This window comes from Plecotus auritus (assembly GCF_963455305.1).
Source record: "Plecotus auritus genome assembly, chromosome: 6".
NCBI classification, from domain to species: domain Eukaryota; kingdom Metazoa; phylum Chordata; class Mammalia; order Chiroptera; family Vespertilionidae; genus Plecotus; species Plecotus auritus.
The window spans coordinates 89808258-89830161 of NC_137773.1; the positions used below are offsets into that span (position 1 = coordinate 89808258).

Sequence of the window (21904 nt, forward strand, 5' to 3'; positions counted from 1 at the left end):
CGAATACCCAGGAGGCTGGTCGGTGACATTTATTTTGTGATTCCAAGGCCGGCGCGGCCGCCTGGGGATATTTATTCCGGGCGCCGATGGCCGGCTCGCTCCCGGTCCCGCTGCTCAGCCCTTGAAGGGCCCCGAGGGCCGGTGGCTGGGCGCAGAGGGCTTGGGAGCTCCCCAGAGGCCGGGAGAGGCCAGGCGGGTGCGAGGGCGAGTCTAGGACCTCCGAGAGCGGTTGCGCTTCTTGCTGCGAGAATCGATTAATTTCTGGGATCGGATCTTGAGCTCCCCGCGAGTCACCAGGTCGTTGTCTTCGTCCTCGGTCTCCTCTTCGTCTGTGGGGGGTGGGTGGGGGAAAAGGGGGTCCAGGTTCCCATCCCTGCTCAGATTTCCCTACTCAGCCTTTTATACCCCACCTCACCTTGGCCCTTATCGGGTCTCGGAGGACCTCCCACAACCCGTTGCTCTGTTGGGCCCCCAGGCCCCCACACCCTCCCTTTTCCCCCCACCCGTACTGACCAAAGAACTTGTCCTTGGGACTGGCAAGGGGGAAGGTGATGCGGGTGTTGTGAGCGGGCAGCTTTCCCTCTAGATTGGAGTAGAACTGGGGAGGAGGGGAGCGGGAGAGAAGACTGTGAGTGGGGCAGGGGCTACAGGGAAGTCCTGTTACCCCTCCTTCCCACCCCATCCCAAGATATAGCCTGCTTCCATACAGCCCCTCTGCCAACTCCAGTTTAACTTTACTCGGGTCCAGCTGTGGCCTTCGTTCTCAGCTAGCACCCTGACGCCCAGTCCCACCTCCTTGTCCTCCCTCCAGGCCCGCCCCTGGTCCCTGGGGCCCCGCCCCTTGGCGTCTTGAGGCTCCACCCCTGATACCCCACCCCACCCAACCCTGCCCTATGACCTCCCAGTCCCATTCCTGGCCAGGGGCCTTCTCCAGGTCTCCCACGGGTTGCCGCAGCTCCCTGAAGTCCGCCCCCCCCCCCCCCACCTCCCTGGGTACCTCGCGATTCGCGATGTGGCGCAGCATCTCCGGAATGTCCTGGTTGTCGAATTGCGCCTGCAGCGTCAACAGCTTCTCCTCCACCAGGCCCAGCAGCTTCGGCAGATAGTCACTAGCCTTGCGATCCAGCCCTTTCTCAGCAGAGCCCCCAGCCTCCTGCGGCGGCGGAGGAGCTGTGTCAGTCCGGAGGGGTAGGGCCTCGGGCAGATTCCACCAGGAAGGGGCTTTTGCTTCCAGGGGTCAAGCCTTGGAAGGTGAGGGGCCACCCACAGGGGTGGTGCTATCCTCTGTAGGGCGGGGCTGCCGCTGTCTAGGGCCTTGGAACTTCAGACGCTGGACAAGGGGTGGAGGGAGGTCTTTTTTTGAGGGGAGAGGATAACCAGAGAGAAGCCATTGCAGGGATGACCTGAAGAAATGGTACTTTGCTGCAGACAAGGGTGGTGCTTCTGTCTTGGGGTGCTCCAGTATTGCAGCCAGGTCGCTGAGGTTTTGGGTTGGGGGACAAAGTGGGACTTCCCTCTGGGGGTGGGTCTTGAGGTAGCACAGGGACTCTGAAGTCTTGGGACACTTAAGGAGTAAGGGAGTTACCCCAGGAACGTGGGGTATGGACTCCCTTCTAAGTGGGCTTCTGATGTCCTGGATGGGGCATGGCGGGGGAGGGATCCTTCCAATGGGGCTATGGGGCGGACACCCCACCTGAGGTGCTAAGTCCTGGGTGGTTCTGGGTAGGTCTTCCTCAGGGACCTGGCTGCCCATTGTGAGGTGGTCCAGCTTGCCCGCCAGTTGCTCCAGGCCCTCCCTCAGGATTTGCATCGCCCGTGTGGCCTGCTCCAACTCGGCCTGGGCCTCAGCCTTCCGCTGCTGCTCTGCATTGAGGCTACTCTGCAACTCGGCCTGCAGCCTCTGTTCACTGCAGGGAGTGGAGAGAGAGCTGTGGGAGTGCAGAGGACCCCATGCCCCCACCCCCTCCTTCTGGCACTGGGGCCTCACCTCACTAGCATGGCCTCCCCTGAGTACTTGTGGTCTTCGAGCTCCTGCTGCAGATGCTGCTTTTCTTGCTTCAGTCCCTGCAGCAGCTCCATGTTCTCATTCTTGAGCATCTCCAACTGCGTGAAGGTGTCGCTCTGCGCCAGGAACCGCCGCACCACCGCCTAGGGCCCACCCAACCACAGTCAGAGTGAGGGCCTGGACAGGTCCAGCTGCCACCCTCCTCCTTAACCCCGGGGCAAGAACAGGTGGCTGAGCTGACAGCTTCTGCACAGTGAAGTGTAGTGACTCTGAATAGGACTCAGGGCTGCCTCATAGGTGGGTAGCCTGGGACAAATAATATTTGCTGAGCCCTTCCCTCTCTATATCAGGAATTTGAATCAGCCAAAAATCAGCATGTGAGGCAGGGTAGCAATGACCATAGCTGCTTTCCAAAATCAAGGTGCCAGCAACATTCTGGGGTTGCGGGGGGGAGGGGAGATCTCGCCCAATCCCATGAGGAAATACTGGCCCGCTGTGAGAGCAATCCTGCCACCAGGCCAATTTCTGAAAAGACACCTGGCCACAGTGCCTCAGATGACACCACAGATCCAAGTCCTGGACCCCTCGGGGGTCATCCCATGGGAAGAATAGAGGGTTGGGGAGTGCCCAAACAGGGGGAAACAGACTGGGGTCCAGCAGGATCACTGTTTGCCAGCAGGGAACATAGGGTCTTAGAAAATTTCAAGGAAGACATTGCAAAGAGGGGGGCCCAGGGCAGGGGTTTGGCTTGCCCAGGGCCTAGGATGGCACTGGGCAGTTTGCTAGGCCCTAGACCAGCTGTGGGCAAACTACGGCCTGTGGGCCGGATCCGGCTGTTCTATCCGGTTCTCGTGCTCTCCCCTCCGCTCCTTTACTTTGAATTTATATTAGTTCACACAAACACTCCATCCATGCTTTTGTTCCAGCCCTCCGGTCCAGTTTAAGAACCCATTGTGGCCCTCGAGTCAAAAAGTTTGCCCACCCCTGTGCCTAGACCATGTTACAGGTGATGGAGACACAGGAGAGACAAAACTCCCAGCTTCCACAGGGCCTCCAGGACAAAGAAGTCAGTGTAAGACTGACAGAAGGAGAGGAAATGGTGAGTACAGACAGTTTGCATGGGTTCTGTTGTAAGGGGCAGCAGAGAAATGGAGTGGTAGCTGAAGGAAGAAGGGTTGTCTTTTAAGAGAGCACGTTTGTGTGCTGAGGTATTGATCCAGGGCACAGGGCTGCAGGCAGCACTCACGTGCGTTTCGGCCACGCCAGTGGCGTCCTTGACCTTGCCGAAGAGCATCTCCATCTGGTACATGCTCCAGCGCAGCTGCAGCTCCTCCTCCTTGGCCTTCCGGTTGTCCTGGATCGTATCATCGGACTGCAGCAGCACGTGCTCTCGCTGGGTCTGCTCCAGGTTGAGGTCAGGTCCAGGGTCAGGTTGTGGACAAGGGCTTAGGACAGAGGCCAAGAAAGGGTATCCGGACACGGGTCAGGGAATAGGTGGGGCCCAGTCTGGGGGTCCAGGGAAAAGGCTTAGGTCAGGTAAAGACAACCAAGCAGGGATCAGGAGTGCGGGACAGGGCCTTGGTCCTGGCACCCCTGGGTGCACCCACCTTGCGCTCCATGCGTTCGTTCTGCAGTTTCCTCTCCTCCGCGAGTTTCTTGAACTCGGTTACATAGTGCTCGCGGTTCTTGCGCTCTCGGAACACAGTCTCCTCCAGATACTGCAGCTGATTCTGGAGGGTAGGCAGGGGAACAGCATGGCTCAGGGTCAGAGCCACAGGCCCAACTGGGCCAGGTTGCAAGGTCTGAGAGACAAATAGGAGGGGCTCTGGGACAGCTGGGGTTCAGATTCTGGGGCCAGGAGACCATGGTATCTGGGTAGAATTCCCAGGGACCAGTGAGCTGGCACCTTGGCAATGTCCTGGGTGTTGAGTGCCTCCTGGTTCACCACGCGCAGCTCCTCCAGTTCATGTTTTGTCTTCACCACCTCAGCCTCCATGGAGTCCAGACGGTTCTCGAAGTGAAGGCTCTCTTCCTGGGGTGTGAGGAGTGGGGCAGGCCTGTGACGACTGTCCCCAGCCAGGCTGGCCCTCCCACTTGCCTCCCCCTCCCCAGCCATTCTGGTCCCTACCTGTAGATAGGCCTTGAGCTGCAGGTACACATTGGTGATGTGTTCCGCCTCCTCCGCCTTCATCCGAGCCTTCTCCAGACGGTTCTCCAGGTTCCGCAAGGTCTAGAGGGAAACAAGGCTGGGCTGAGTCCCCTCCACCCTTAGTTCCTCTCCCCCCTAGATCAAGAGCCCCTTTTTAGCTGTCCACCTCCCAGCCCTCCACACCTCACTGGCCGCACCTTAGCCATCTCAGTGTTGCTATCTTGCACCTCCGCCATCTCCAACTCACGTAGGCTGTGCTGCAGCTGGAGCTCCTCCAGCCACTTCTGCCGCAATCCCACCTGGTGCCGGAGAGCATTCCGTTGCTTCACCTTCTCACTAAGCCGGTGGTCCAGGTGCTCCAGGGCCTGCTGGAGGGAGGGGAGCGAGAGCAGGGGTCTGAACCCCGCCTAGTCCCTCCTCCAGCGCTTCCTTTTTCCATATTTTGGTTCCCATCTATCTCTCTTGTCTCTGAGCAGCGTCTGACCCTCCTCCTGCAGGTTTTCTACTTTGGTGGCTTCCAGAAGCCCATTCCCTGGTTTTCCACCCACCTCCCTGTTTGCCCCTTGCTTGTCTCCTTTGCCTTTGGAGAGACAGCCCCAGGCTCTTCTCTCCTATGTCTACACCCATCCCCATCATGATCTCTTATCCAGACTCAGGGTTTTAAAGGTCACCTATACACTGAAGATGCCCAAATTTAGCCTTCCCCCGAAATTCAGGCTCATGTATCCATATCTACACTGCCTTCCAGATGTGTCCACAGGCGCCTCAAAACCATTGTGACCAATTTGAGCACTTGATCTTTCTCCAAACCTGCCCTTCTCAGTCTTCCCCATCTCAGCTCATGGATGCTCTATCCTTCCTTCCAAGTGCTCAAGTCCAAAACTGTCATCCCCACTTCTTTTTCTCTCCCATCTATGTTCAATTTGTTAGTAATTATCTGTTCTGTTTCAAAGGTTGCCCCCGAGATTCTTGCTTCCTGTTTCTAGCTTTCACCCTAGTGCATCCAATACCATCTTTCACCAAAATGACTTCCTCCTGGCCTCCACTCTTGCTCTCTCTGTCCTTTTCCACTTACCTGAGCCTTAGCATATAAAATCTGCTCTCTTCATCATGGCCTGCTGCAAGATTCGGCTCCTGCTGACTTCCCTGACGCCCCTCCTACCATGCTCCCCTCCCTCACTCCCATCTAGCCACACTGGCCTCCAACACTTTACACTTGTTCCTACCCCAGGGACTTTGCATTTGTTGTTCCCTCTGCCTGGGGCATTTGCCCCCCCTCCCCAACCCCTGCCCAGATCATTTCCTGCCTGGCCCATTCTCAGCTCAAGCATCACATCAGAAAGAAAGGGGTCTTTGCTGACTCCCACCGCCCCCCCACCCCAGTCAAAAGTGCAAATCCCTGTCCCAGTGGGGACTTGGTCTGGTTTTTTTCACTGCACGATCAACAGTACCTAATACCATGCCAGGCACATGGTTGACAGGTGATAAAAATTAACTGTGTGAACAAATGAGTGGCGGATGGTAGGGAGAAAGGACTAGAGAGGGAGGGGGAGGAGGGAGGAAGTCCAGTGGGGAGGGGACCCAGGCTGGAAATGAAGGAGATTGTCAGGGGAGTAGGGGTGGGCCAAACCTGGCCTGTCCTGTTCTTCAGGTATGGCTTCTCTGACTTCCATTCCCGAATCACTGCCTGGACCACTTTCTCTTCTCCCTGCAAGGAGAGGAGCCCAGTCACCACTTACCCAGGCCACCTCTACCTGAGGCAGTGCCCTGTGCTGGGGGTGCTGGTGCTGCCCCTGGAACCTCTTCTCCCACTGCTGTACCCTCACCTGGAGCAGGTCCCTCAGCTGTAGTTGCAGCACCCTGTTCTCCTCATGTAGCTGGTTCATGGTTTCCTGATTCTTCTTGATGTTCCACTGGGTGCTCTCATAAAAGGCCTTCCGATCACTCTCTGGGGTCAAGTGATGTGGGCAGGTACAAGCAGAGCATCATGGGGGTGGGAAAGACTTCCCAGAGGGATAGCCTTTTTGTAGTCATCAATTTAATATTATAATAATACTTTGCTTACAGCATTTATTATGTGTTGGATGCTGAACTAAGAACTTTCCAGGTATAAAATACAGTATGCCAGTAGGTGCATATCCACATCATACCCATTTTATAGATGAGAAGACTGAGGCTCATGCTTATTAGATTGTTCAAGGTCACAGTCTGACTCTTGACCTTCAACCACTCTGCAAGATTCCCCCTATCCTATGTAATAATCCTATATAATAAAAGGGTAACATGCAAACTGACCCTAACGGAACAACCAGGAATGACTGGTCGCTATGATGTGCACTGACCACCAGGGGGCAGATGTTCAACGCAGGAGCTGCCCTCTGGTGGTCAGTGTGCTTCCACAGGGGGAACGCCACTCAGCCAGAAGCCCGCTCATGGCTGCAGCGGTGGTGGGAGCCTCTTCCACCTCCGTGGCAGCGCTAAGGGTGTCTGACTAACGGCTTAGGCCCGCCATGGGGAGCAGGCCTAAGACATTAGTTGGGCATTCCCCAAGGGGGCTCCCAGGCTTCCAGAGGGATGTCTGACTGCCAGCTTAGGCCTGATCCCCCAGGAAGCAGGTCTAAGATGGCAGGTGGACATCCCCCGAGGGGTCGCGGACTGCAAGAAGGCACAGGCTGGGCTGAGGGACCCTCCCCCACCACCAAGTGCACGAATTTTCGTGCACCAGGTCTCTAGTTAATAATAAAATAATAATGGTTTACACCAGGTTTTCCCAACCTCGGCATGACTGACACTTGGGATGGGCAGTTATTTACTGTGGTGAGTTGCCCTGTGCATTTTGGGATGTTGAGCAGCATTCCCGACCTCCACCCTCTAGATACCAGCAGCACCCTCCCACCCCTAATTATGTGACAACCAAAAATGTCTTTAGCGCTGGCCAGTTAGCTTAGTTGGTTAGAGCAGTGGTCAGCAAACTCATTAGTCAACAGAGCCAAATATCAACAGTACAACGATTGAAATTTCTTTTGAGAGCCAAAAACCGACTTCTGCACATGGGCCACGAAGTTTCAATCGCACTGTACGTGCGCGCCCGCACATGGTATTTTGTGGCAGAGCCACACTCAAGTGGCCAAAGAGCTGCATGTGGCTTGCAAGCCGCAGTTTGCCGACCACTGGGTTAGAGCATTGTCCTGATACACCAAGGTTGTGGGTTCGATCCTCAGTCAGGGCACATCCAAGAATCAACCAACATAAATAAGTGAAACAACAAATCGATGTGATCTCTCTCTCTAAAAATAAATAATCAATTATAAAAGCCTCCAGACTTTGCCAAATGCCCCCTGGGGAGCAAAATGGACCTCTTCCATTGAGAACCACTGGTTTGCAACTTATAGTGTGTTACCATGTGCCACTGCTCTAAGCACTTAACACATTTCAACTACCTATGGTGTTGTACTGTTATCCCCATTTTACAGATGGAGAAACTGAGAGCAATTAAGTTACTCTTAGTGCCCAAGATCAAACCATTAGTATATGCAGAGCCAGGATTTGAGCCCAGAATGTCTGTCTCTAGAATCTATGTTTTTCTTCACTCCATACATGATAGAGAGTTGAAATTACACAAAAGTATGAAATACAATCCATGCCCTAACTGGTTTGGCTCAGTGGATAGAGCATCAGCCTGCGGACTGAAAGGTCCCAGGTTCGATTCCGGTCAAGGGCATGTACCTTGGTTGCGGGCACATCCCCAGTAGGAGGTGTGCAGGAGGCAGCTGATCAGTGTTTCTCTCTCATCAATGTTTCTAACTCTCTATCCCTCTCCCTTCCTCTCTGTAAAAAATCAAGAAAATATATTTAAAATGTTTTTAAAAAGAAAGAAATACAATCCAGTTGACTCCCAAGTCCAGGAAAAGCTTTTTCTTTCGTTAATCTTCACCCAAGGAAATTTTTTCTATTGATTTTTAGAGAGAGTGGAAAGGAGGGGGAGAGGCAGAGAGAGATTGAAACATGTGAGAGAGACACATCAACTGGTTGCCTTCCCCAAATGACCTGACCCAGGCTGGGGATCCAGCCTGCAACTGAGGTACATGCTCTTGACCGGAATCAAACCCTGGACCCATCAGTCAGAGGGCCGATGCTCTATCCACTGAGCCAAACCAGCCAGGGCTAGGAAGTTTTATGAGATGAGTTTTTATGAGCTTTTGCCGACAGAACTGATCACCTGGATGAATGCTGGTGAAGCACCCTGGTCACACCATGCCTGGTCAGAGGGCTGAGTGGACACTGTTGACTAGGGACCATTTTATGCCATTTGGAGCCATCTTACCTAATACTTGTATCTTCCTTTGTAACTCAGCCATCTGCATTTGTATAGCAGCCTTCCCGGGGCTGGCATGGGTGGGTCCCTTGGAATGGACTGGAGGCCAGGCCTGTCCCGCGACCTTGCCTCTAGGGCGGCTTTTGGCCTGATCTTGATTGCCCTTGGTCTTGGAAGAAGTCGGAATCTGGTCCTGAGAAGGCACCGTGGCATTGGTGGCGGCCAGCCAGCACAGGGGAGACGTCATGATTGGGTTGGGGACAAAGGCTCCAAAGGGTTAGGGGGGCGACTAGGAATCGCCTCTGTCCGGGATCCGTCAGTTCGAGTTTCTCTGGCTCTGAGAAAGCACTTTTCCTACCGTTTGGCTGGGCCTAGCAGCATCTCCCAATTGCTAGGTAACCTCCTCCCCTCCTTCCTTTTGCGCTCCCATGGAAACCGTCCGCGTTCTGCACCACTGCTCTCATTGGCTGGTGCTGTGGAGGGGCGGTCCCAACAGGGGGCGGAGCAGAGTCGTGCCGCCATATGATGGGGGAGGGTTCTTTAGAGTCACGTGTTCGTCTTTTTTTTTTTTTTCTCCTCCCACCTCAAGCCCACAGGATGCTCGCGGCGTTTTTCAGGAACTTTCTTTTGCGATTGTAGAACCTGCCACTCCCAAGATGGAGGCACCTTGCGCCGCCATTAAGCGCAAACCTTCAAAACTATTCCCTCTAAGGCTTCGTAGTCCTATCCAAGATGGCCGTCTAAGTTCCGGCATCTCATGTGCCACTCCCAACATGGCGTGGCTGAGCCGCCGTTCTGGCGCTCAGCGTGTTACAGGAAGTGACGCATGCCACACATTTCCGCTTTTTTATGCTGGAGGAACTGTTGGCTGCTGGGCTAGGGGGGCGCGGTGAATATTGACCTTTGCCCTTGCTTCATGTAAGTGGTGAATTAGCGGACAGGAGGGAACCCCAATTTCCTATTGAGGTAGCCTGAGGGTGTGCGTCGGAAGAGGGGGAGGCTCTTTACTCCTTCGGCCTATTGGCGGGAATTGATTAGCTCACTCTCCCCCCGCATAGGGAGCGGAGGTTTTGAGATCCCACCATTGATACGGGCAAGGTCGGAAAGGTATCTTCCGATATCTTTTCCCATGAGCCCCCATTGCCCGGAAGCGATGGAGGAATCCAATTGGCTGGACTGGGAAGAGGTGCTTTCCTTTGGCTGGAAGTAGCCCTCGGCCACTGACCAGCAGCTCCTTTCTTGCAGCGCATCTCCCCGCAGCCTACCTCCTCCCATTGAACCCGTTTCCGGCCTCCGAGCCTCTAGCGAGATGTTGCTGTTGGTGCTGCTGCTCCCCGCGTGCTGGGCCGTGGAGGTCCGGCGGCCTCGGGGCGTCTCCCTCACCAGTGAGTCTGCCGCTGGATGGGGGTTAGGGTGTGGAAGGGGCCTCTGTGGCTCCTCGGGGAGGCATTTACAGCCTTTGGCCTCAGTTTCCCTGCCTCTGGGTAGGGAAGGTGGCAGTGCTCAGCCAATGGATGGAAGCAGAGGTGCCATTAGATTGAGAAGCCTCTTCCTGCCCTGGGCTGAGTCTCTTGCTCACCTCCCCAGACCATCACTTCTACGATGAGTCCAAGCCTTTCACTTGCCTGGATGGCTCGGTCACCATCCCTTTTGATCAGGTCAACGATGACTACTGTGACTGCAAGGATGGCTCGGATGAGCCAGGTGAGTTTTTCTCCATCCACTCATTCATTCATTGTACATGTATTGAGCACCTGGGCAATGCCAGGTCCTGTGTGGAGACTAAGACAGTACTGCTCCCTGTTGACTAAATGGGGAAAGCAGGCACAGAAGCAAGTGGTCCTTGATGAGAGCCACAGGCGCTGTGGGAGCTCAGAGAGGCCCCCACCCAATCTGCGGTCTCAGCGGCATCCTGAAGGGTGCTGCAAGTGGAGAGGCCAGCACCCGGAGGTGGGAGAGAAGGTGGGGCCTATGGGCAGGCAGAGACAGGTGAAGGCGAGGGAGTGAGGAGTCGGTGGGCCTGTTCTGAGGGTCTTGGTGGAGAGAGTCAGGAGGGGGGCATGAGAGAATTTAGTTTCAGGCCTTGAGTGTGCAGCTGTCTCTCTGTCCCTTACGCAGCACTGGTCTGCCTTTCTTGTGCTCTGTCGGGTGGATGTGATGGGGTAAGGCCCTGAGCACTCTGAAAACTCCCTTCCTTCTTCCTTCTTCCCCAAGGCACGGCTGCCTGTCCTAACGGCAGCTTCCACTGCACCAACACTGGCTACAAGCCCCTGTACATCTCCTCCAGATGGGTCAACGATGGTGTTTGTGGTAAATGAGATCCCACTGGGGTTGGGGCAGGAGAGGCGGGTGGAGGAGGAGGAGACACTGCTAGGTCTGATGGTGCCCCTCCTCTGCCCTAAGACTGCTGCGACGGGACGGACGAGTACAATAGTGGGATCGTCTGTGAGAATACTTGCAGGTACGTGGATGCCCGCCCCCAACCCCCAGGACCTTGCCTTGCCCTGCCCGGTGAATCAGGCCCCTTCCCTTCCGTGTTTGAGCATCGAGTGCTCAGTCTGTGCCAGGTGCCTTGTGAAGGCTCCCTCTGGCCAGGAAGTAGGTGCAGTCATTTGCATGTTCAACAGGTCGAGAAGCTGAAGTTTAGAAGGAGAATGACTTCTTCAGGGTCACGTAGCTAGGCGATAGCAGAGCTGCTGCTCGAACCCAGGACAGTCTAACTTGAGACTCCATGCTTTTAATTGCTACACTGGAGCAGGACCTGAAAACTGAAATGACAGGCAGGTCATCGAAATGCCAGAAGCAGGCTGAGCATAAGGCTTTAGGAGTGGTGGGGATTGTGGCATCTAAAGGGACAGCTGTCAGCTGAGGGCAGGTGATGAGGGCCTGATTGGTTTTTCAACGAAGCCGAACATTTATGTATGTAAACTCTTCTGATTGAAGATCTTTTAATTAAGCAGAAGTTTGATCACGCACAACATGCTTACCAGCCAGTTTGTCTGGGAGTCTGTGATTTCTATGCTTTTCTCTCCTTTCTCTCTTGGGAGCCAACTTCAGCCTCACATCCCAGCACTTCCTCCTCCCTGTCCTGACCCTGAGGGTGGGCGAACCCTGTCCACTGTCTCTCCTCCCAAGGACAAGGATTTGGGGCTCCGAGGCCAAGAGAGTCTGGGGAGATGGAGGAGGAGGGTTCGCTCTCTTGTCTTTCCCAATATGATGGCGGCAGGTGGGGTTGAGCCCTGTTGGAAGAGCAAATCTGATGGGTCCTAAGTGGCCCCTGGTGGTGCCTGTGTGTCCCCTCACCCCAGAGAGAAGGGCCGCAAGGAGAGAGAGACGTTGCAGCAGATGGCAGAGGTTACCCGCGAGGGCTTCCGCCTGAAGAAGATCCTCATTGAGGACTGGAAGAAGGCTCGGGAAGAGAAGCAGGTGAGGGGCCCCGGGGGCTGACTAGAGGCCTGGGGGACGTGGGCTGGCAAGGCGGGGCTTGACATGTCCCTACGAGTGGTGCGCTAGGGCCAGCTACTGTCTGTGCCTTGGCTTTCTCATTGTCCACTTGGCGTTGAGTTGTTGGTTAGGTCGTTCCCAGGTCCACAGTGGTCAGCACAGGCGTGGAGCGTCAGGTGGCAGGCTGAAGGGGGCTGGCGGAGCTCTGCTGCCCCCCAGAACAGGAGGGGTGCCTCTGCACTCCGGGTCTGTGGTTCTGTCATCTGTAAGATGGGGCTGATGACTGTGTGACTAGGGAGGACTCAAGACAGTGTCAGTCAGCAGCAGCTGGGTTAGTTCAGTAGGGTGTGTGCTTTGGGGGCCGGAGGAGGGTGTACCCCCAAGTGTGTGTCTCCCCTTCCTGCCTTCCATTCCCTTGGCTGTTTGATGGGTCAGAGTTCTCAGCCCTGCTTCTGGGCTTCTGTTCGGCCCACTGAGCAAGGGTTCCACCTCTGTGTCTCTGCCCAGGGAAGGTTCCAGGTCTTTCTCTCCCATCCCCAGGGCCTGGCTACAGAGGGCCCTGGGGCCATGAGCTCCGTCCTAAGCTTAGGGGATAGTGGGGGAACTATGTGGTGAGGGTGTCTCCAAGCGACCTTTGCCCTCGTGCGGAGTTGGGAGGATCATAGCAGCAGTCCACGATGAGGTGTCAGCCGAGGTCTTGGGAGAATAGTGGTCCTGTGGGTGCTCGGGCTAAGACTTTACAGCTTGGGACCCAATTCCTAGGCTGGAGCCCGTCCCGCACACTCAGTCCTTCTTGAAACATCCATAGGGGCCCAGGATATGCTGTGCACTGGGCATGAGGCTGGAAGCTCACCAGGAACTGCCTCAAGGGTGCATTGTTCAGTGGGAGGGACAGACAGAACATGGAGGGACAGACAGAACATGCTGCCCAGGGTTGCTGGGCAAAGAGGAGACACTCCTGCCTGGTCCCTGGTCTTCGGGGCAGGAAGCAGGGAAGACTTCCTGGAGGATGAGGTCTCTAAGCTGAAATCTGTAGGGAAATTCAGAGGTAGTCAGGTAGAGTGCTCACATGGAAGGGAGGCATGTGTGAAGAATGAGGCAGAAGCATTTGGAGGTCTGAATGTTGGTTAAGACAGTTGGAACCTAGAGTTTAAAATTGCCTGGCTTGCCGAAACCGGTTTGGCTCAGTGGACAGAGCGTCGGCCTGCGAACTGAAGGGTCCCGGGTTCGATTCCGGTCAAGGGCATGTACCTTGGTTGCGGGCACATCCCCAGTGGGAGGTGTGCAGGAGGCAGCTGATCGATGTTTCTCTCTCATCGATGTTTCTAGCTCTCTATCCCTCTCCCTTCCTCTCTGTAAAATATCAATAAAATATATTTTAAAAAATAAAATAAAAAAATAAAATTGCCTGGCTGATGTGGCTCAGTGGTTGAGTGTTGACCTATGAACCTGGAGGTCATGGTTCAATTCCCGGTCAGGGCACGTACCCTAGTTGCCAGCTCAATCCCAGTGTGGGGCGTGCAGGAAGCAGCCAGTTGATGATTCTCTCTCATCATTAATATTTCTCTTTCCCTCTCCCTTCCTCTCTGAAGTCAATAAAAAATATATATATATTTAGAATAGCAATAGGGCCCTGGCCAGTGTGCTCGGTGGTTAAAGCGTTGGCCCATGCAATGAAGTGTTATGGGTCCGATTCCTGGGTTGTGGGTTTGATTCCCAGCTGCAGTCAGGGCGCGTGCGGGAGGCAGCCAGTCGCAGTGTCTCTCTTACTTCAACGTTTCTCTCTCTCTCCTCCTTCCCTCCCTTTCACTTGCTCTAAAAAATCAATGGGAAAAATATGCTTGGGTGAGGATTAACGAAAAAATAAAATAAAAAAAGATAGCAGTGGGGCAGGTGGAGCTGGAGAGGCAGCAGGGGCCTGGTCACACGGGGCCTCGAAACGACATTAAGGTGTTTGGGCTTCTCTTCAGTGGGCTGCAGGGAACCACAGCATGCGGGGGGCCAGGAGGGTGTGTGTTTTGGAAAGATCCTGCAGTTGCCCGTGGAGTAGAGGCGGGGAGGTAGCAGTCTGTGAGGAAGAAAGTGGAACCGAAGGAAGAGCTGGCCCCTTGCCTTCTCCCCACCCAGCAAAAGCTCACTGAGCTACAGACCGGAAAGAAGTCCCTGGAGGATCAGGTGGAGGTGCTGCGGATGGTGAAGGAGGAGGCTGAGAAGCCAGAGAAGGAGGCCAAAGACCAGCACCAGAAGCTGTGGGAAGGTATGTCACAGGGTGGCCAGGACCTGCCCTTCGCTTCTGGCCAGGAAGAGCCCGGGCCCGGGAGACTTGCTCCTCACCATTTGTCTGTTTTTCCTGCTGACTTTCTCGATCACGGTGCCTCAGTTCCCCACGTGCCTAGTTATCTTCGACTGTGTGTTGGCCATCGTATTTGACAGTCATTTACAGGAGTAATTTGTAGCCTAGGATGAGGAGTCCTCCAGATAGAAGGGACTTTTCTTCCTGCCAGTCACGTGGGATTCCCAAATCCAAATGCAGGCTGCTGAGATCTGAGCGAAGGCTGGGTGATTTCCCATCCAGCCTCTCTCCCCTGAGGGGTAAGCCCCATGGTGGTCACAGTGGAGTGTGTGCTATTATGCTCCCCACCTTGGACTTTGATTTCCATCTCCTTGGCCCCACAAGTTCTCATCAAGACAGACACATCCAGAATGGGCAAGTCCTTTCGGGCAAAATCAGCCTCCACATCCCTTACCCTTCCAAGTGCTTCGTTGCCCTGGCAATTCCTACTTCCTTGGTTGGTTTTAGGATGTTTTTATGCTGTGCTCAGCATTTTCTTGCTGTTGGCCAGTCATGTCACCGTTCCGGGAAATTGGAAGCCTTGGTCCTTGTTCTCAGTCAGCTCCGTGGGGGACACACTGGAAGCAGCATAGGAGGGGGCGGTGGGACAGAAGCCCTCCAGGCTAGTCAAAGGACCAAGCATTGCTGGGGGATTTGGAGGTGTGGCTCCAGCTGTTCCTACGGCTGGTAGCCAGGAACTGGCAGCCCCCCAAGCTGTTGATGTCCTCCATCTCTCTAGGCATCTGCTGCCTTCTTCCTCGCTCCCCTCTCTCTGCCCTGATTTATCATAATCAATAATTCAGTAGTTTATCTGACAAGTATCTGCCGAGTGCCTGCTGTGTGCCAGGCACAGCCCAGGTGCCAGCGGTACAGCACTGAACAAGAGGATAAGCCGCTGCCTTCAGGGGAGCAGGTGCAAAGGCCCGAGTCACCGTCGTGTCGGTTTTTAAGGAGCAGCAGGCAGCCATGTGGCTGGAGGGAGAGACAGGGCCTGAGGGACCATGGAGAGGACTTGGCTTTCACCCCAAATCAGGGGAGCGCGCCTGCAGAGGCTCCTGCCCGAATCCCAGTGGCTTGTTGGGTGGAGACACCTGCAGGGACCCCCCTTCCCTCCTCAGTGGAGGCCGTGTCCACCCCCACGCTCTGGCTTCCAGTCATCTCCCCTCTTTCCTGGGTGGCCTTTGGCTGACACCTTAGAAATACGCTCAGACCTCTACTGCCCAAGCCGCCTTCCCCTCGAGTGCCGGGAAGCCAGGCAGCCTCTTCCTCCCGCCCTGATGGAACCTGGCTTCCTTGACTCTGTCCTGGCTTTCCTGTTTCTTAAGTCTGTGCACTCTTCATCCGCTTCCTCCTGGAAGCTTCTGCTCCCGAGGATGGGTTTCCTGGCGGCCCACACTCTCCTGCTCAGTGGGCCCAAGACCTGGTGCCTCTTCGGGGCTGGGACCCTGACCTCTGGCTTCTCTCTGGTTCCTCCCCCGAAAACCCAGCTGTACTGGATATAACTGCCCCTAGAGGTGTCGGGGCCCCAGACTCACCAGGGCACCCCCCTTGCCTGGTCACACTCCCACCCCAGCTTCCATTCCCCACCCTCCTTCATGTGGAGAGAGAGCCTGGTGGGGTGCTTGGGTCTCTATCATGGGGGCCTCCCAGACATGGCAAATCTGTGGCCTGGTCCCCAGCCGCCCCTCGCGTGGTCTCTGCGGCCCCTGCTTGTTGAAATTCACGTCCCAGGGCTGTCCTGGGCTGCCCCCCACAGTGGCCTGGCTCAGGGCCCCAGGGCCCAGCATAGGGCCAAGCACACAGTCAGCCGCGTGGGGTGTTGGGGGAAGGCAGGTTTTGGGGTGGGGGGAGCCAGCGGGCAGAGTGGAGGGTGACAGCTGGCCCTTCCACAGAGCAGCAGGCCGCCCTCAAGGCCCAGCGGGAGCAGGAGCTGGCGGCCAGTGCCTTCCAGGAGCTAGACGACAACATGGACGGGGTGTGAGTGTCCCCCGCCCTGCCCGGGCCTGGGGTCCCCTGCTCCCACCTGCCTTAGAGACCAGCCAGCCCCCACCTCCCAGCCATGGACCTGAGCTGGTCCCAAGCTTTCTCTGAATGAGCCTTCACTTACTCATGTGTGAGATGGGTCTAGAACAGGCAGGTGGTTGTGGAGATGAGGGAAACTGACCCCCCAAGGAGTTGAGTGAGATGACGAGGGGTCCCACTATTTCCAGGCCTACTCTGTGGTCAAAGGCAGACCCTTTGGACCCCGGCTGTGCCCCTGACCCCAGACTAATGGCTCAGTGGAGGGTGGGCTGTCGGGAACCAGGAGGCTGGGCAGGCACCCCGGTGAGGACCAGGGGAGCAGAATGGGCGGGTGAGCATCCCCTGGTTGGGGTGGTGACGGTGGGGGTCACACTGTGGTGCCTGGGCCCTCATGGGTGTGGGCCCCTCTGGGTGGAGGGCACCGGGCAGAGGGCACTTTGGAGGTGCTGAGGGTGGAAGAAAATGGATGCTGCTGGTGGTGAGGAGAAGAGGGTCTCGGGAGACACTGGTCCAGGTATCTCTCAATCCCACCTCTGTCTCTGTCCCTCCTCTGAGCCTCTTCAATGTTGTAGAGACTTAAGGAAGGGATGGGAAGCAGGGGAGATCCCAGGGGTCGGGGCTGGAGGGGGCCCCAACCCTAGAGCTCACCTCCAACTTCCTGCTGCTCACCTGGCGGTCTCTGCCTGCGCCCCTGCAGGGTCTCAGTGGCCGAGCTACAGACTCACCCAGAGCTGGACACAGATGGGGACGGGGTGCTATCCGAAGGGGAAGCTCAGGTACCCCGCCCAGCCCCTTGGCCTGGGACTCCAAGAGGGGATTGCCTCACGTGACGTGAGGGCCAGGGGCTGGGGGCCAGGCTGGCTGGGGGCTGCTCCCACAGAAAGCTCCCCACTGGCCCAGGCCTGGCCTCGTGTGAGAGCCAGGATGGCAGCCACCAGCGTCACTTCTCCCTGCCCTTTGGAGCCTGGGGTCACATGGGTGCCACAGGGTGTCTGGTTAGGACAGAGCCAGCTTCCCCCTCACATGGCCCCACTGGCTCCAAGTGTGTGTACCCAGTTTGCACTCCTCACAGACGTGCTTTTGGCTCTGCAGTGTGGACCCTGCTCCTCCGTCCCTCTGTCCATCACTGTCCCTGCTGGGTCCCTTCCTGTCCCTCCTCGGCCTCTGCCTCTCCCTCTGAGGGCCTGGCCATCTCTGGTGCTTGTGCTCTTGCCCTCTCCTCCCTCCCCCGTCTCTCCAGTAGGTACCCCCTGCCCCCTCCCCTGGTGATGGGTTCCTCTTCCCGCCGGCCTGTGCTGCCCCCTTCTGGTGGCTGCACCTCACTCATCCTGGCCCAGGCATGGCCTTGGCAGTCAGCTCGCCCGCACCTGGCACTGCAGCCTGAGGTTCCCCTTTGTAAGTGGCTGGGGCACAGGGGGGGCTCTGAAGGCCCCCCGTCTTGATACCATCTCAACACACGCACACAGATCCTGCTCGGGGGAGACACGCAGATGGACCCTACCTCTTTCCACGACCGTGTCTGGGCTGCCATCAGGGACAAGTACAGGTCCGAGGTCAGTGGGGGAGGGGATGCGGTCCTGTCCTCGCCCTCCCTCCCCAGCCCCCTGATGCCTCACAAAGGAACTGCTTCCAGTTCTGGCACTGGGCCACCTTAGCCAGCTGGCCACCCAACCCCCTCCCAGCTGTCTGTCCCTCCCTCCAGGCCCCTTAGGAGGGGTGGAGGCACTGAGGCCACTCTTGGGGCAATGGTGTGAGTGTGGACCCTGTCCCCTGGGGTTGGAGGGAGAACCCCAAGTCCACAGCACCAAGCACCCTGCACACCCACAGGTTCTACCCACCAACCCGCCAGCACCTTCTGTGCCTGACCTCACGGAGCCCAAGGAAGAGCAGCCCCCAGTACCCTCACAGCCCATGGAGGAAGAGGAGGAGGAGGAGGAAGAAGGAGAGACAGAGGAGGAGGAGGAGGAGGAGGAGGAGGATTTCCAGGTGCAGGGGGAGCAGCCCAAGGTGTGTGTGTCGGGGAGAAGGGGTGTGGGGACTGGAGGCAGGGTCACTCGCTGACCTTGCCCCTTCCCCAGGAGGCCCCGCCCCCACTCACGCCCCCCCAGCCAGCCAGCCCCACGGAGGACAAAATGCCACCCTATGATGAGCAGACGCAGGCCTTTATTGACGGTGAGTGCTCCCTGGGCCTGCGAGGGAGGGGGTGCTGCCCATACCTGCCCCCCATTGCCTTCACCTATAGGCACCGAAGAACCAGGCCTGGAGGGGGCATCTGGTGCTGGGGAAGCCAGTACCACCCCTGCTAGCCCCAGGGCCCCTCTGCCTCCTCACCGGGTGCTGCTTACTTGTGCCATCCTCATGGGTGGGGAGCCAGTGGCGCCCCAGGAGCCCTGGCCCTGATCCCTTGGGAGCCACGAGCCTGGGCAGCGGGGTGGGGTCTGCAGCTGGCGAGATCGGCAGGGCCTTCCTGGTGTGGTCCTATCCAGAGCAGGCCTGGGGGCGGGGGAACAGGCGTGTCCAGCTACCCCTCCCCCTCTTCCTGGATTTGGGTAGGGGCCCCTGACCTTGCCCCACTCTGCCCCCACCAGCTGCCCAGGAGGCCCGCAACAAGTTTGAGGAGGCCGAGCGGTCCTTGAGGGACATGGAGGAGGCCATCAGGTATGAGCGCTGGCTGGCTCCCCAGAGGTGGTGACGATAGGGGGTTGCCGAGGCAACTACTGCTACCAGACTGGGTGGCTCCTGAGGGGGGTCCCCAGGCGGCAGGGAGCCGGAGCCCAGCCCATCCCCCTCCATTAATCATGGGGACTCCCAGCATTGTCCTGAGTCAGTGTGTGGGCACTGAATGCCCCTTCACCACTTGGCCTTCCCTTGCAGGAACCTGGAGCAGGAGATTTCCTTTGATTTCGGCCCCGATGGGGAGTTTGCCTACCTGTACAAACAGTGCTATGAACTCACCACCAATGAGTGCGTCTCCCCTTCCACCGCCCCAAGGGCGGCAGGCAGGCAGGCAGGCGGGCGGGCGGACTTGGAGGGTCTGAGCCTGAGCAAGGTCACAAGGGGGTGAAGGGGCCTGGTGCACACCCTCCCCCTATCCCGTGTGTGGGGATGTCAGGAGGCTGGGGTCCTGTGTGCCCCACCCACCAGTCCCGTCCTATGACAGGTATGTCTACCGGCTCTGTCCCTTCAAGCATGTCTCACAGCAGCCCAAGCTCGGTGGAGGCTCTCCCACCAACCTCGGGTGAGTGGGCTTAGGCTGAGCCCCCCTCCCCTTGGCACCCCCAAACCCCTGCCAGCCCACCCTCAGCACCCATTCTCCCGCAGCACCTGGGGCTCGTGGGCCGGCCCTGAACACGACAAGTTCAGCTCCATGAAGTATGAACAGGGCACTGGCTGCTGGCAGGGCCCCAACCGCTCCACCACTGTGAGTGGGCGGGGGGCTCGGGGGGAGACGGGGTGGACGGTGTGGGGGATCCAGGCCTGGCCGAGCCCACCTGAGCCCCACCTGCCCACCCCCAGGTGCGCCTGCTGTGTGGGAAGGAGACAATGGTGACCAGCACAACGGAGCCCAGTCGCTGTGAGTACCTCATGGAGCTGATGACGCCTGCTGCCTGCCAAGAGCCACCCCCCGAGCCACCTGCCGACAGTGACCACGATGAGCTCTAGCCCCGCCCCGCCGAGGTGGGCAGGGGAGTGGGTCTGCCCGCCTGGGGTGGGGGGGTGCAGTGGGTCTAAGGAAGACAGATCTGGGTTGGCACCACCTCTCCCCACTTGTGTTCCATCGTCTCTTTCTCTGGCCCCAGAACCTCAAGGCATGGAACCAGCCTCAGTGGTGCCACCTACCTGCCCGTCTGGACGAAGGCCTGCCCCTCTGAGTCTCCTTGCCCTCCCCCCAGGCAGGAACTGTGAGGGGCCCCCCTGCCCTGCTCTTGGGGGGTCAGGCTGGGCAGAGCCATTTGCCCAGGCCTCAGTGGGCCTCCAAAATGGACTAAAGGAGTGCACCCTCCGGGCCATAGCCTGGTGACTCACTGCCGCCCCCTTCCCTCTCCCCCTCCCCCACACCGTGCCCCCACCCCTGCTCATGGTGTCTGCCTCTCCTGCTGGTGGGGACAGTTTATAGACTGTGACCTTGAAACAATAAATGATATCCCCAACCTATTTGTGTCTCCTTTGCTTTGGGCCAAGGGTGGGCACAGGGCAGAAGGCAGGGGCCACAGCTGTCTGCAGACCCATCAGGCTGGCTCCACAGGTGAGGCCTTTTCAGAGCCTGAGTCACAGGTGAGATGACCAAACCTGAGATGCACACAGACAGCAAAGTCGGGCACCGAGGGACAGATGGACCGTGGGCCGTGTGCACTGCATTTCTCCCTGAGCCGTTTCCCACCCTCCGGAGTGTCTCTGTTGTGGGTAGGCCAAGGAGCTAAGACCCAGGCCCCAAGCTGGACAGCGGCTGGCGCAAGGCTGTGTAACCAGGGCCAACGGCACACACTCAACGCTCTGCCCACCGGCGCACAGACACCCAACCAAGGCTGTAAGATTCTGAACTTTTATTTTCTGGCATGAAAAGTACAAATAATTAAACAATTCCATGTAAAAGTCTGTTACCGCGGCCAAGCCTGTAATCCGGTAATAAATAGTCTAAATGCAACGTAAAGTGTTGTTTTTTTGTCTTTTTTTTTTTTGTCTTTTTTTTTTTTCACTTCTTTATCATCTCCAACATATGGACTCTGTCATGATGCGAAACCTTCCCAATAAATAACAGGATGAAGGGAGGGTTTGAGGGGCTGAGCCCCCTCCCCAAGGGCCCTGCCCCTGCCCCTGCCCCCGCCCCCAGGGACATGGAAGACCCCAGGCCCCTCCCCTGGGCCGGCCTCCTGGTAGGGGCCTGGCTGGCTGGGCTGAGTTCTGTGTTTTAGAAAAAAGAAGGGCACTCCCAGTCTGGGGGTAGCAGGGGCCTAGGCCTCAGTGTGGGGGGTTTGTGTGGGGAGGTGCCCTCTCCAGAACCCAGCACCCCCAGGGTGGGGGACAAACCCAGCCCTTATTGCTCACAGATGCCCCCGGCACGCTGCCCACGTGTGCACACGTGTCCCTGCGTGCAGGGAGGGCAGAGGGGAGAAAGCCCCAAGAAACAGAGGGAGAGGGAGGGACCCGCTGGGGGGGCCTGCCCTGCTGGAGGGGAGCCGGGAGATCAGGACTTAAAAACCACAAGAATAAATAGGTTCATGTATCAAGAACAAGCTAAGGTTTTCACCAGCTAAATAGGACTGAAATAATTCTCAAGACGAGCAAAAAGAATCCCATTGAGACCGGACGTCGTTGGCCAAGTGGGGGCCGCCCCGGAGAGTACACATGCCCCACCGCTGCCACCGGCTACCGTTACTGTTATTAATAATTATTACTTTAATGATTCCACTTCCCCTTTATAAATAAATTAGGCATAACCACGTCTCAGCAAAACTTAAAGAAACAAAGAGAACATCATGGTTCCTTTAAACTTGCAAACTGGATGAAGGAACAGAAATATACACAAATGTCCTTACAGGGCAACAAGAATAAATAGTTAACATAGCAATAAGTTAAAACTACAAGAAGCTAAATTCGGCAAAAAAGTACAAGAAAGTTAACTGGTGCCAGTTTATG

General features: G+C 57.0%; 2 protein-coding genes across 6 annotated transcripts; one reads left to right on the forward strand and one right to left on the reverse strand.

Moving 5' to 3' along the window:
* Nucleotides 1-14: 14 nt before the first annotated feature.
* On the reverse strand, nt 15-8917 carry ODAD3 (outer dynein arm docking complex subunit 3). Of its 2 annotated transcripts, none has more exons than XM_080673484.1 (13): nt 8479-8917; nt 5981-6102; nt 5785-5862; nt 4352-4522; nt 4134-4235; nt 3912-4037; nt 3613-3735; nt 3252-3404; nt 1988-2148; nt 1694-1907; nt 998-1153; nt 514-598; nt 15-329 (listed from the first exon to the last, which is right to left on the reverse strand). In XM_080673484.1, the coding sequence occupies exons 1-13, from the start codon at nt 8714-8716 to the stop codon at nt 211-213; spliced, it is 1848 nt and encodes a 615-aa protein (XP_080529610.1). In that variant the 5' UTR covers nt 8717-8917; the 3' UTR covers nt 15-210. The 2 variants fall into 2 exon arrangements, with proteins under 2 accessions (XP_080529610.1, XP_080529611.1); XM_080673485.1 differs by having other exon boundaries at nt 5981-6157; nt 8479-8512.
* A 382-nt stretch (nt 8918-9299) lies between these two features.
* PRKCSH (PRKCSH beta subunit of glucosidase II) lies at nt 9300-20915 on the forward strand. Of its 4 annotated transcripts, none has more exons than XM_080676871.1 (18): nt 9300-9387; nt 9715-9854; nt 10057-10173; nt 10684-10779; nt 10873-10930; nt 11778-11895; nt 14041-14170; nt 16138-16222; nt 16965-17043; nt 17734-17820; nt 18095-18274; nt 18346-18439; nt 18856-18925; nt 19142-19231; nt 19428-19505; nt 19589-19688; nt 19784-19945; nt 20068-20915. In XM_080676871.1, the coding sequence occupies exons 2-17, from the start codon at nt 9779-9781 to the stop codon at nt 19928-19930; spliced, it is 1605 nt and encodes a 534-aa protein (XP_080532997.1). In that variant the 5' UTR covers nt 9300-9387; nt 9715-9778; the 3' UTR covers nt 19931-19945; nt 20068-20915. The 4 variants fall into 4 exon arrangements, with proteins under 4 accessions (XP_080532997.1, XP_080532999.1, XP_080532998.1 ...); XM_080676873.1 differs by having other exon boundaries at nt 18095-18253; XM_080676872.1 differs by having other exon boundaries at nt 9375-9435.
* Nucleotides 20916-21904: the final 989 nt, after the last annotated feature.